The 12,906-nt window shown below is 38.6% G+C and overlaps 1 protein-coding gene across 1 annotated transcript in view; it reads left to right on the forward strand.

Annotated features, from left to right (window-relative positions):
* Positions 1-12,906, forward strand: part of LOC102829467 (microcephalin-like) — a gene marked incomplete at its 3' end in the record, with an annotated part of 359,617 nt that overhangs the window by 20,655 nt on the left and 326,056 nt on the right. Inside the window, exon 3 of the mRNA XM_006866726.1 lies at positions 4,880-4,998. Coding sequence (XP_006866788.1) covers positions 4,880-4,998 — 119 coding nt within the window. The remainder of the gene's footprint in view (positions 1-4,879; positions 4,999-12,906) is intronic.

Genomic DNA, 12,906 nt, shown 5'->3' on the forward strand with positions numbered 1-12,906 from the left:
AAAGCAAGATTCCAGGAATTAATAAATTACTAATTGAAATGATTCAAGATTTAATAAAGAAATTGATACAGAACTGGTGTCCCTCACTATCCCAAGAAATTTGGAAGGCCAACCAATTGGAAGAGATTTACATTTGTGCTTATTCCAAAGAAAGGTGACATCATGGATTGTGAAAATAATCTAACAGTATCGTTAATATCACTTGAAAGTAAAATTTTGCTGAAGATAACTCAAAAATGGTTGCAACAGTACATTGACAGAGCTGCCAGAAATTACAGGGACTCAGAAGAAGACGTGGAACGAGTGATATCATTACTGACATCAGATGATTCTTTGCTAAATATAGAGAACACCAGAAAGATGTTTACTTGTGGTTTATTGACTATGCAAGGCATTAGACTGTGTAGATCGTACCAAACTATGGATAACATTGTGAAGAATGGGGATTCCAAAACACATAATTGTACTCACGAGAAACCTGCATATAGACCAAGAGGCAGATACTAAAATCGAACAAGGGGATACTGAATGGTTTTAAATCAGGAAAAATGTGCACCAGGGTTATATTCTTTCACTATACTTATTGATTGTATATGCTGAACAAATAAACCAAGAAGCTGGATTATATGAAGAAGAACATTACATCAAGACTGAAGGAAGATTCATTAACAATCTGGGATATGCAGGTGACATAACCTTGCTTGCTGGAAGTAAAGAAAACTTGAAATACTAATGAAGATCAAACTTTATAGCTTCCAATATGGGTTGCACCTTAGTGTAAAGAAAATAAAAATCCTCATTTCTAGACCAATAGATAACATGATAAACTGAGAAAGGATTGAAGTTGTTAAAGACTTCATTTTCCTTGAATTCATTAACATTCATGGAAGTAGCAGTCAAGAAATCAAATGAAGTATTGCATTAGGCAAATGTGCTGTTCAAGACCTCTTTAAAGTTTGAGGACTAAGGTGTGCCTGACCCAGGCCTTTTCAAATCACCTCATATGCTTGTGAAAGTTGGATAATGAACAGTGAAGACTAGAGAAGTACTGATGTATTTGAATTATGATGTTGAAGAACAATATTGAAATTACCATAGACTGCCAGAAGAACAAATGCATCTATCTTGGAAGAAGTACAGCCAAAATGCTCCTTAGAAGTGAGAATGGTGAGACTTCCTCCCTTGTTCTTTGGCCATGTTTTCAAGAGGGATCAGTCCCTGGATAAGGACATTCTGCTTGATAAAGTAGAAGGTAGAGAAAACGAGAAAGACCCCCAATGAAATGTATTGACATTGTGGCAGCAACAATGGTATCAAACATAACAGTTGTGAGGATAGTGCAGGACCAGGCAGTGTTTCGTTCTGTTGTTCATAGGGTCACTATGAGTGGAAAGCTACTCAACAACTCCTAACAACAGCAAGCCTGGTCAGTATTATGATTTAGCTATCTCTTTGATTTAATTTTTCCAAGAGGAGCTCTGGTAGCATACTGGTTATGAATCGGGCTGCTAACCTCAAGGTCAACAGTTCAAAACTACCAGCTGTTCTGCGGGAGAAAGATGAAGCTTTCTGCTCCCATAAAGATTTACAGCTTCCGGAACCCTGTACAGGGTTGCTGTGAGTTGGAACCAACTCCATGATACACAACCACCACCACAATTCTTTTTCTAAAATTTTTAAAGTGTTCAAGAGCAAAGATACCAGTTTGAGGAATAAGGTGCACCTAAACCAAGCCATGGTATTTTCAGTAACCTCATATGCATAAGAAAGTTGGGCAGTGAATAAGGAAGACCATAGAAGAATTGATGGATTTCAGTTATAGTGTTGGAGAAGACTATTGAAAGTTCTATGAACTGCCCAATGAACAAATAGATCTTTGTTAGAAGAAGCATAGCCAGAGTGCTCCTTAGCAGCCAGGTTGGCCAGACTTCATACTTCATACTTTGGACATGTCAGGAGGGACCAATAATTGAAGAAGGATACCTTGTTTGGTAAAGTGGAGGATTGGAGAAAAAGAGGAAGACTCCCAACGAGATGGATTGGCACACAGGCAGCATCAGTGGGCTCAGGCATAACAACGATTGTGAGGTTAGCCCAGGACTGGGCAGTGTTTCATTCTGTTGTGCATCACGTTGCTATGAGTTGGTACTGATTCGGTGGCACCTAATAACAACAATAATCCTGAGAGACATTTAGACATGCTGCTTACTTTTTGATAAATTTGGCAAAGTCCTGGGAAAAATCAGCCCCAAATTAGACTCATCTCACTGAATGTCAGTTTTCTAGACTCTTGGCCCAATAATTCTTTACTGTCTTATTAGCTCTGTAGAACAAGAATATTTGTTTGTAGTTTATCTCTTTTAGTTGTCCTCAGTAAGATGTTGTTGTTGTTGTTAGGTGCCATCGAATCAGTACCGATCCATAGTGACCTTATGCACAGCAGAACAAAATACTGCCCGATCCTGGGCCAGCCCTCACTAGTGTTGCCACGCTTGAGTCCACAAATGCTGCTACTTGGCCAGTCCATCTTGTTGGGATTCTTCCTCTTTTTCTCTGACCCTTCATCTTACCAAAGATGATATCCTTCTCCTGCGACTGGTCCCTCCTGACAATATGTCCGAAGTATGAGAGATGAAGTTTGGCCATCTTGGACTCCAAGGAGCACTCTGGCTGCACTTCCTCCAAAACAGATCTGTTGGTTCTTTTGGCAGTCCATGGCACTCTCAATATTCTCCTCCAACACCATAACTCAAAAGCATCAATTCTTCTATGATCTTCCTTATTAATTGCCCAGCTTTCGCATGCATGCTGAATTAGGATCATCATGCTGGAAGAAGTTGCCATGTGCCTGGTTTTTAATTTTAATTTTATGAAAGTAATACATTTACAGTCTTTAAAATAGTTCATAATAAAAATAAAACAGAAACCAGCAATCCTCAGCTCTGCACTTGTCTATATTTTCAGAGGGATAGTCACTTTCACACCTCTAAAAGCTTGTTTGTTAGCTGCTATCAAGTCAGCTCCCATTTCATCATGACCCCATGCACCAGGGAATGAAACTTTCTCCTGTCCTTTACTATCCTTACGATGGGTTATAGGTTAGACTGATGTGATCCGTAGAGTTTTCACTGGCTGATTTCACTGGTAGATTGTCATGTCTTTTTTTTCTTATCCAATCTTAATTTAGAAGCTCCACTGAAACCTTTTCAGTATCTTAAACAACAAGGAGCTCTGGTAGTATTGTGGTTACTAATTGGGCTGCTAACCGCAGGGACCACAATTCAAAATTACTAGGTATTCTGTGGGAGAAAGATGAGGCTTTCTGCTTTCATAAAGATTCACAGCCTCAGAAACCCTATATAGGGTCGCTATGAGTCGGAACTAACTCCATGGCACATAACCGCAACCACCACCAAGTAAGTCTCCAATGACAGGTGGCTGTACATGAAGTGCATTGGCTGGGAATTGAACTCATGAATAATGAGTTCTGAATGAATATTTCTGACTGAGCCATGATTGCCCCCTCTCTGGAGAAGGTTCATAAGAGGTAAAGATTTTGATATACTTAGTGTCTGACAATGCCTTTATTTTACCATTGCCTTTGATTGATACTTTAACTAGACTGAATATTCTTTTTCCTTTGTTTTTTGAAGGCTGTTCATTATATTTTGATTTTAAAACTAGTGCTAAGTGTGATGCCATTCTTAATTTTCATTGTTTGAATCTGATTTATTTTCACCTTTTCCACTCTCATACTCACTGTTTTTAATAACTTTATTCTGGTTGTACTAAAATTTCATGGTGATATGCTTTGGTCTGATAGTATTTTCATTTGTTATGATGGCTCCTGAGGGGATCTTTACAGTCCAGGACTATTGCTCTTCAAGTTGAGAAAAAACTTAAGACAACTGACTTATCATTTATTTTCATTTTCTCTGCTTATATATTCCTTCAACTCTTAATTACATGGCTGTTAGTCCTCCTGATTTTCTTTTTTCATTTATTTATCTTCTCTAATTATTCAATTGTTTTGTCTTAACATTTGCATTAAAATTTTTTATTTCCAAGCTCTTTAGTTTTCTGATCATTTACAAAAATAATCTGATATTGTTGCAAGGAAACAATATCTTCTGATGATATTAAAAATGTGTTTTTATTTTTAAAGTAGTTATCTATTCTGTTTGCCAATGCTTTGTCTCATGCCTGTGATGTTGAAAGCTTTCGTTTAATGTACTTTATCATTGACTAGACTTTTTATCTTCTGACTCAACTACTGCTCTTTGCATCTAGTTCTAAAGTGCTGCCATCTCGTTTTCTTTTCTCCTTATCCTTGTGGAGCTCAGAGTTGTTGAATTCTTTTAGTAGTATTCAGTGCGCTGGACTGCAAAGTTGGTTTGAGCCACAAGGCCAGTGATTCAAGCTCACCAGTCTCTCCTTGGAAACCATATACAGGGTCGCTATGGGTCGGAACAAACTCGATGGCACTTAAAAAAACAACAACAGAATTTGTGTGTGTGAAGGAGTGAAGAGAGTGTAAAAATGTGCGTAATATATCATGTTTAATAGTTTCAAACAGTTTATGCATTTGTTAAGAGTATTTTTCTATGAAGGATTCTGAGAAACAGAATTGTTGGAGTTGGGTTTTTGTTGTTGTTAAGTGCCATCGAGTCGGTTCCGACCCATAGCGACCCTGTACAGGGTTTCCAAGGCTGTAAATCTTTACGGGAGCAGAAAGCCTCATCTTTCTCCCAAGGAGCGGTTGGGTTTTAGGTAATTTTATTTTGATAAAGACTGATAAAGTATCTTTTTGATCCTTTTGATATGGAATTGTGTGTGAGTAGTAGTAATTTACATTTTGTTTTCTGTATTTTGCCTACAGGTTTCAAAAACTTTTAACAAACAAGTGACCCACGTTGTATTCAAAGACGGATACCAGAGCACTTGGGACAAAGCACTGAAGAAAGGAGTAAAGCTTGTTTCAGTGCTCTGGGTTGAAAAGTAAGACATTTTCTATCTTTTTCTTAAGTATTTAGTATTTGTAAGGTGTAGAGTTATTTTGCATGGACCTCAGAACCAAATAGTTTCCATCTTTGTTCTGCCGCTTTCTTGGCCAAGTAACTTAACATCTTTATTCCCCAGCTTCAGATTCCCCAGCTGAAAAATGTTTATAAAAATGTAGCACTTAAGTCTCAGGAGGAATGTGTGCAAAGGCCCAGAAGCAGGTTATGCACGGTGCTTTCAGGAACCAATAAAGAAACCATTGTGTTAAGGAGAAGGTGGGTTGTTGATTGAGGTCAGAGAAATAGTGAGGGGTGTTGTTAAGTGCCTTGGAATCGATTCTGACCCGTAGGCCTTGCAGTCCAGTGCATTATCAGACAGCGCCACAGCCTCCTAATTGGTGACCTCCCAGAGGAGAGGATTTTTCCCTTAGGGCATTGGATCCACTCCTCCTAGACCTCACCCATTGGTGCTTTGGGTTACTGTGTTGGGATTTAAAGTAGGTTAGACCCACAAGGTTCAAACTCACCAGCCACTTAACAACAACAGACCTTACCCTATGCATCTTTTTTTGTTCTGTTGAAGCAGTTATCACAGATAACATATCTCCTTGGAGCTCAGAGAGATTGGGCTGCTAACCTCAAGGTCAGCAGTTCGAAACTACAGCTGTTCCATGGAAGAAAGATGAGGCTTTCTGCTCCCATGAAGATTTACAGCCTCGGAAACCCTGTACAGGGTCGCTGTGAGTTGGAACAGACTCCACGGCACATAACAACAACAACAAAGATTTACAGCCTCAGAAACCCTGTGCAAGGTCACTGTGAGTTGGCACCAACTCCACGGTACTTAACAACATCTGACACAAAGAAGCTAGGAGAATAGTTTCGTCTGAAATATAGGAAATCATTCAAACTTCTGGACTTGTGGCTGGCTCCCTGATGGGTTAGAGGAAAACCATTTGGGACCTTCTTATCTGGAGAGAGTCATGTAGACTTCCGGGCTTGCAGCTGGGTCCCTGTTACCTAGGAGGTGATCTCCATCTCTCACACAGTTGGCAGTTCAAACCCACAGCTGCTCTTTGGAAATTCATGTGGATGTTAAATGCTGCCGAGTCCGTTCTGACTCATAGCGACCTTGTGTAGAGTTTCTGAGGGGCTGGCGGACCCATTTATTCAGATCCTGCAGTTTTGGTGTGTCACTCTAGGATAAGCACTACACCACAAAATTGGTTTGAATCATGAGGTTGATGATTGAAACTCACCAGCTGTTCCTTGGAAACTGTGTACGGGGTCGTTATGAGTTGGAACTATCTCAATAGCACTTAACAACAATTTAGATCTACTTTGATTTCAGTCATCAGAGTTTTGTAATTTTTGTCATGTAGATGTTGTTGTTGTTAAGTGCCATTGAGTCAGTTCTAACCCATAGCTACCCTGTATAGGGTTTCCAAGGAGCAGCTGGTGATCTTGAACCGCTGACCTTGCAGTTCAAATGACTTTGCAGTCTGACACATTAACCCACAGCACCACACCAGGACTCCTCTCATATAGAGACTGTCTATTTTTTTTGTTGTTAGCTTTATACTTAAAGAATTCATTGTTTTGTGCGTTATATGTTAATCTTCAGATTCCAGCTAGCAACTTTGTTATAATTATACATTACTATCGGGAGTTTTACACCCTCGGAAACCCTATACAGGGTCGCTATGGGTCGGAACCGACTCGATGGCACACAACAACAACAACAACAACAACAATCGGGAGTTTTAAAATTGATTCTTTGAGATTTTCTTTATAGATAATCATGTTATTTACAAAATATACCCTCTATTTGCTTTTTCATTAGCTAGATAAATGTAATGAGGAAGGGCATTGTGTTTCATTTCTGACTTGAGGGGGATATCTAATTTCTCACCATTAAATATATTAGCTTTAAGTTTGTTTTGTAGCTGGTTATTTATCAAGCTGAGGAACTTCCCTTCTATTCTTAGTTTGCTGTGAGATTTTATCAATAATGGGTGTTGGATTTTGCCAAATGCTTTTTCTGCATCTATTGTTATCATAAGCATTTTATACCTTAGCCTGTTGATGTGATTTCTGGTCTGATTTTGATAATAAGGAAGTGCGGGCCTCATTAGAAATAGTCCCTGTGCTATAGCACACTAGTACGCAGAGTTGTTCATACTGTTCTTTTTCTTGTTCATGCCATCAGTAGTGCTGGCTCTTCTTTCATTTCTGATATTAATAATTTGTGTCTTCTCTCTTTTTTAGTTAGCGAGATTAGAGATTTATCAGTTTTAGTGAGCTTTTCTAAGAACCAGTTTTTGGTTTCATTGATTTTCTCTACTATTTTCCTTGTTTTTCAATTTCATTCATTTCTACTCTTAATTTTTTTCTTCTGCTTGCTTTGGATTTAGTTTGTTCTCCTTTTTCTAGTTTACTAAAGTAGAAGCTTTGATGATTGAATTTGAATCTTTATTTAGTTGAAATTATTTTAAAATTCTTTGGGGACTGATTTGACCCATGTGATATTTAAAATTGTTTTTATGTTTAGAAACGTGTATAATGTCTATGTTTTGGGGGGTTTTCCAGCCATCTCTCTGATTATGATTTCAGGCTTAATTCCATTGTAGTCTGAGAATAGGCTTTGCATAATTACTATTCTTTTAAGTTTGTTAAAATGTGTTTTATGGTCTATCTTGATGAATATTTGAGAAGAATATATATTATACTCTTGTTGGACGAAATGTTCTATTACTGTCAGTTAGATTCATTTGGTTGATAATGCTGTTCAGTTCAACTATTTACTTAATGATTTTATGCCTCCTGGATCTGTCAATTACTGATAGGGTGTTTGAATTAACTACTGCTGCCGAAAATGAAACACCACAACGTGGGTGGCTTTGAAGACCAGAAATCCAAATCAGAGCCATCAGCTGTACGGGAGGGTCTGCTAATCCAGGGGTTCCTTGTCATTCATTGAAATCTCTCTTGCCCCTGTATATGTGTTTGTGTCTATTCTGCTTTTTTTTTATAAGACACCACTCAGGAGTCGTGGTGTGGTGCTGTGGGCTAATGTGTCAGACTGCAAAGTCATTTGAACAACAAGGTCAGCATTGGTTCAAGCTCATCCGCTGCTCCTTGGAAACCCTGTACAAGGTTGCTATAGGTTGGAACCAACTCAATGGCACTTAACAACAACTGAGAAGTAGTTAGGTTAAGGGTCTACCTTCTTGGTGGTTGTTGTTAAGTGCTGTCAAGTCGATTCTGACCCACAGAAACCCTGTATAGGGTTTCCAAGGAGCAGCTGGTGAGCTTGAACCACAGACCTTGTAGTTCAAATGACTTTGCAGTCTGACACATTAGCCCACACCGCCACACCAGAACTACACCTTCTTGGTATAACCTGCCTAATATAACAAGTCTCCAAACAATGTCATATTTACAGATATAGAGGTAAGGACTTTTCCATAACTTCTTTTGGGAACAGTCTGATCCATAATAGAGACGTACTGAAGTCTTCATTTATAATAGTGGATTTCTCCTTGCAGTTCTGTCATATTTTTTCTCATGATCTTTTAAGCTATTCTTAAGAACGTAATTGTTGTGCTTAGGGAATCTGGATAGTACAGAGAGTCCCAGGGGGCAACACAGTCCCTAGTGTTCGGGATCACCAGAGATGTGTCTAGAAGCGTATTTGTTGATGCTGGAGAAGTTTATTAAATAGTGCTTTTACAAGACAATACAGCAGTGGTTGTCAGTTTGAGGATGAGTCGCATCTAGGTCTCTGAGGTTACATTTTATGCCTCACAGAAGCCCTGGTGCTAGTTTCAAATAATCTTGTAAGGTATGCATTGTTTTAATCTTCTATGAAAGTTACGTATGCTGTCTTTCTGGCAAGACTCCCCTTCCCCCACAATTGTTATGCTTGAGCCCATTGTTGTTGCCACTATGCCATTCTATCTCCTTGGGGGTCTTCCTCATTATTGCTGACCCTCCACTTTATCAACCATCATGTCCTTCTCCAGGGACTGGTCCCTCCTAATACCATATCTGAAATATGAAACATGAAATCTCTTCATCTTGGTTGTTGTTATTGTTGTTAAGGGTTTCCGAGGCTGTAAGTCTTTACAGGAGCAGAAAGCCTCATCCTTCTCCCATGGAACAGCTGGTAGTTTTGAATTGCTCACTGTGAGATTAGCAGCCCGATTTGTAACCACTACGTACCAGAGCTCCTTGTTAAAGCCTACAGCACCAGTTATTCCCAGGCAGTCTCCCATCCAAGTACTAACCAGGGCCGACCCTGCTTAGCTTCCAAAATCAGACGAGATCAGGTGCATTCAAGGTGGTATAGTTTCTGTTGAGGGCAGTTGTTTGTTTAGGAGACCAGACAGCTCTAAGGATATTTCAAAATTGTTACATTTCCAGTCCCCCTTTAGGACTCTTAAGATTCACTATGAGAACCTGGTGGGATTCTAGGAGGAAAAACTCAGGAAAGTGTGGGAGCTCTCATAAAATTTTGTTTCCTTGTTTCCCCTTCCCCCAGTTCTGACAGAAGCTAATCCATACTGAGCCTCCAGCAATTTATCTCTTAAAGTTTGCATTTCTGAAGGCACTAGTTCCAGCTGTGGGGTTCTTGCTCAAATTACTTGTGATACTCTTTATCTTCCTATCTCTTTAATTTTGAGAGCAGCAAACAAATGTTTTGCTGTTAAGAGCAATTGAGTTTGTTCTGACCCATGCTGACCCTGTACAGGGTTTCTGAGGAGAGGCTGGTGAGCCAGAACTGCTGACCTTCTGGTTCAAAGCAACCTTGCTGTCTAGCATATTAACCTACAGCATCTTAATTGGAATTTACTTGATGGCAACAGGTATTTTTCCTTTTTTTTTTTTTTCAGTTTTCCCTTGACATCTATTCTCTTGTTGACTTTACGTTTTCTTAAGAATTTTTTCTAGTTAAATGATAGAAATGCTGACTTTCAAGCTTTTTACATGTTGGACCAGAATTGGAACTAATCTTCTCTGGAATTTTTCATACAAAGTTTTATCTTTCTTGTTTATTACTACTAATGTGACACAAACTTACTTATTATATATAATTGCTCTTGTTTATATCTTTTTACCATCTTAAGGATACATAAACTGTATTTAAAAGCAAATATAGTGTTCATAATTTGGAGTATGATTATGGAAAATAGCAGACTAAGCAGATGTGCTACATGGCCCATATACAACAAAGATATTAGACACAAAATAAAACAGACACAGATGAAAATTCTGGTACCCTGAACTTCAGAAGAAAATATAGAGAGGTAGATACAGTGATTGCTGGGAGGAGAAGCCAAGCAGAGACAGTGAGAGGGAGACTGGTTAATGACTGGCCAGAGGAGGCTCACCTGTCTTGTGAGAAGCTTTGGCAGCTGAGGGAGACCTGCCAGAGCAGATTCTCACGGGCAACAGAAAAGGATGCGCTTTCTTCCTCTTCCCCACTCTTCCATGGTAACCATAAGTGTGGCCAGCTTCCATCCTCATGCATCCCCAGCACTGACCCTGCTCTCCAGAAGTTCAGAGCCATATGGTGAGAGCCATGCTAGCTTGAGGTTTGGCCGGCTGCACTGCTTTGGTGTGCTGTTTTGGTGCCTGGATTCAGGTGGGTTCAGCTCAGACCAACAAATCTCATGGAGTCACCAGACCAAGCATTTAACCAGTCACCCTGCCTCCAGCTTCCCTGTGGTCCTAACAGAAATGGAAGACAGCTCCATTAAGAGTCCCCACAAACTACTTCTGACCTGAGATAACACTGAGGCCAATAGGAACTCTGTGTAGGGCTAGGAATTCTGCTGTCACATCCCTTCCACCACCACCTCGGGAGCATCTTGAATTGCAAGAGGCCCCCAAAGATATCTCTCCTCTGGATCCAACAACTGCACTGTTTGATTTTACAAATAAGACAACTTACAATGCAGACAATTTTAGCTCACATGAAGAAACAAGAGAGAATGGCTCAAACAAATGACCAGGATGCTTAGCCAGAAGATGTTTCTGAGGAAGAAAAAGTAATAATCAATCTACCTGAAAAAGAATTCCAAAGAATTAAAATTAGGTACCTTCGAACAATCGATAGGAAGATTGAGGAAAACAAGGAGAACACAATAAAAATTTTAGAAGAATTCAGGAAAACACTACAAGGACAAACAGACAAAATAAATGTAAAATTTGAAACAATATAAAACCTTCAATTAGAAATCCAGAAGATTAATACTGAGCTCTCATAAATGAAGAGTACATTAAAAGGACAAAGGAGTAGATGTGAAGCAATGGAAGCCCGAATTAGTGAGCTTGAAGGTAAATCTCCCAGTACTAGTTTGGTAGAAGCACAATTAGAAAAAAGAATGAAAAAATCTAAAGAAAGCCTAAGAGTTATGTGGGACACCATGAAGAGGAACAACTTATGGGTGATTGGAATTCCAGAGCAGGAAGAGACAAACAGAGAAAAATTTCAAAAAATTGTTGGAAGAAAATTTCCCTGTATCATGAAAGATGATAAACTAAGCATACAAGAAGCTGAACAAACCCCAAACAAGATATATCCCAAAAGAAAAACGCAATATATATCATAATCAAACTTTCCAAAATCAAAGACAAGGAAAGAATCCTAAGAGTAGCTTGGGAAAAACAAAGTTATCTACAAAGGAGAACCAACAAAACTAAACTCTTGATTTCTCAGCAGAAACCATTCAGGAAAGAAGGCAATGAATGATATATAAAAAAACGCTGAAAGAAAAAAATTACCACCCACGAATCATATACTGAAAAGTTATCCCTGAAATATGACGGCAAGATTTGTTCATTTCCTGATAAACAGAAATTAAAGGAATTTGTAATGACAAGACCATCTTCTAAAAAAACAAAACAAAAGGTTTTCTTTGGACTTAAGAACTAACAACAGCAGACAACAGCCTGAGATTACCATTCATGGCAACACCACCCAGAACTCAATCCAGATATGCTGTTGTTGTTAAATGCCATCAAGTCAGACGTATTTAAAGTAAAACAAACCTATAAGACTGAAAATAGAGAACGAGAGCTATTAATGTATAATTAAAATCAACTAAAAGCAAAAAGAGAGAATAATGTAGATACAGAACTTCCAAATGTAAGGAAGTCAAGTAGATTTCAAGATGAAGAGATTGTTTTAAGTAGGGAAAAAAAATAATTACAGGGTAACCTCAAAGAAAAATAATACACCTGTCTGTCAAAGTAAAAAGATAAGAAAATCAGAAAAATTTAGAAAGCATTAATACAACAGAAATTAAAATGACAAGAAAACCTGTAAACAAAATGAACTCAGCCTAGAAAATTATGTGGAACAAAGAATCTAGCAGAATTACAAAAAAACACACAGAAGATCGACAACAATCAGTTTATACCTGTTGATAATTACACTGCATGTAAATGGATTAAATGTACCAGTCAAGAGTCATAAAGAGGAGAATGGATTAGAAAACAAGATCCTTCAATATGTTGTCTACAAAAGACATACAAAAGACACAGCCTAAATGCCCATCAGTAGAAGAATGGTTAAACAAACCTTGCTCCATGCACACGTTGGAATACAAAAAACGTTGAAAAGTAATGAAGAATCTGTGAAATACTTCACAACATGGTTGAACTTGAAGGACACAATGTTGAGTGAAATCAGTCAATCAGAAAAAGACAAACATTGCATGACACTAATGTAAAAAGTGAGGCAGCACAAGAGGCACTCACTCAGCTCTGCCAAGAAATTTGGAAGACAACTATCTGGCTGACAGATTGGAAGAGATCCATATTTGTGCCCATTCCAAAGAGAGGTGACCCAACGGAATGTGAAATCATCAGACAATCTCTTTGATATCTCAAGTGAGTA

Source organism: Chrysochloris asiatica, unplaced genomic scaffold (genome assembly GCF_000296735.1).
Source record: "Chrysochloris asiatica unplaced genomic scaffold, ChrAsi1.0 scaffold00095, whole genome shotgun sequence".
NCBI classification, from domain to species: domain Eukaryota; kingdom Metazoa; phylum Chordata; class Mammalia; order Afrosoricida; family Chrysochloridae; genus Chrysochloris; species Chrysochloris asiatica.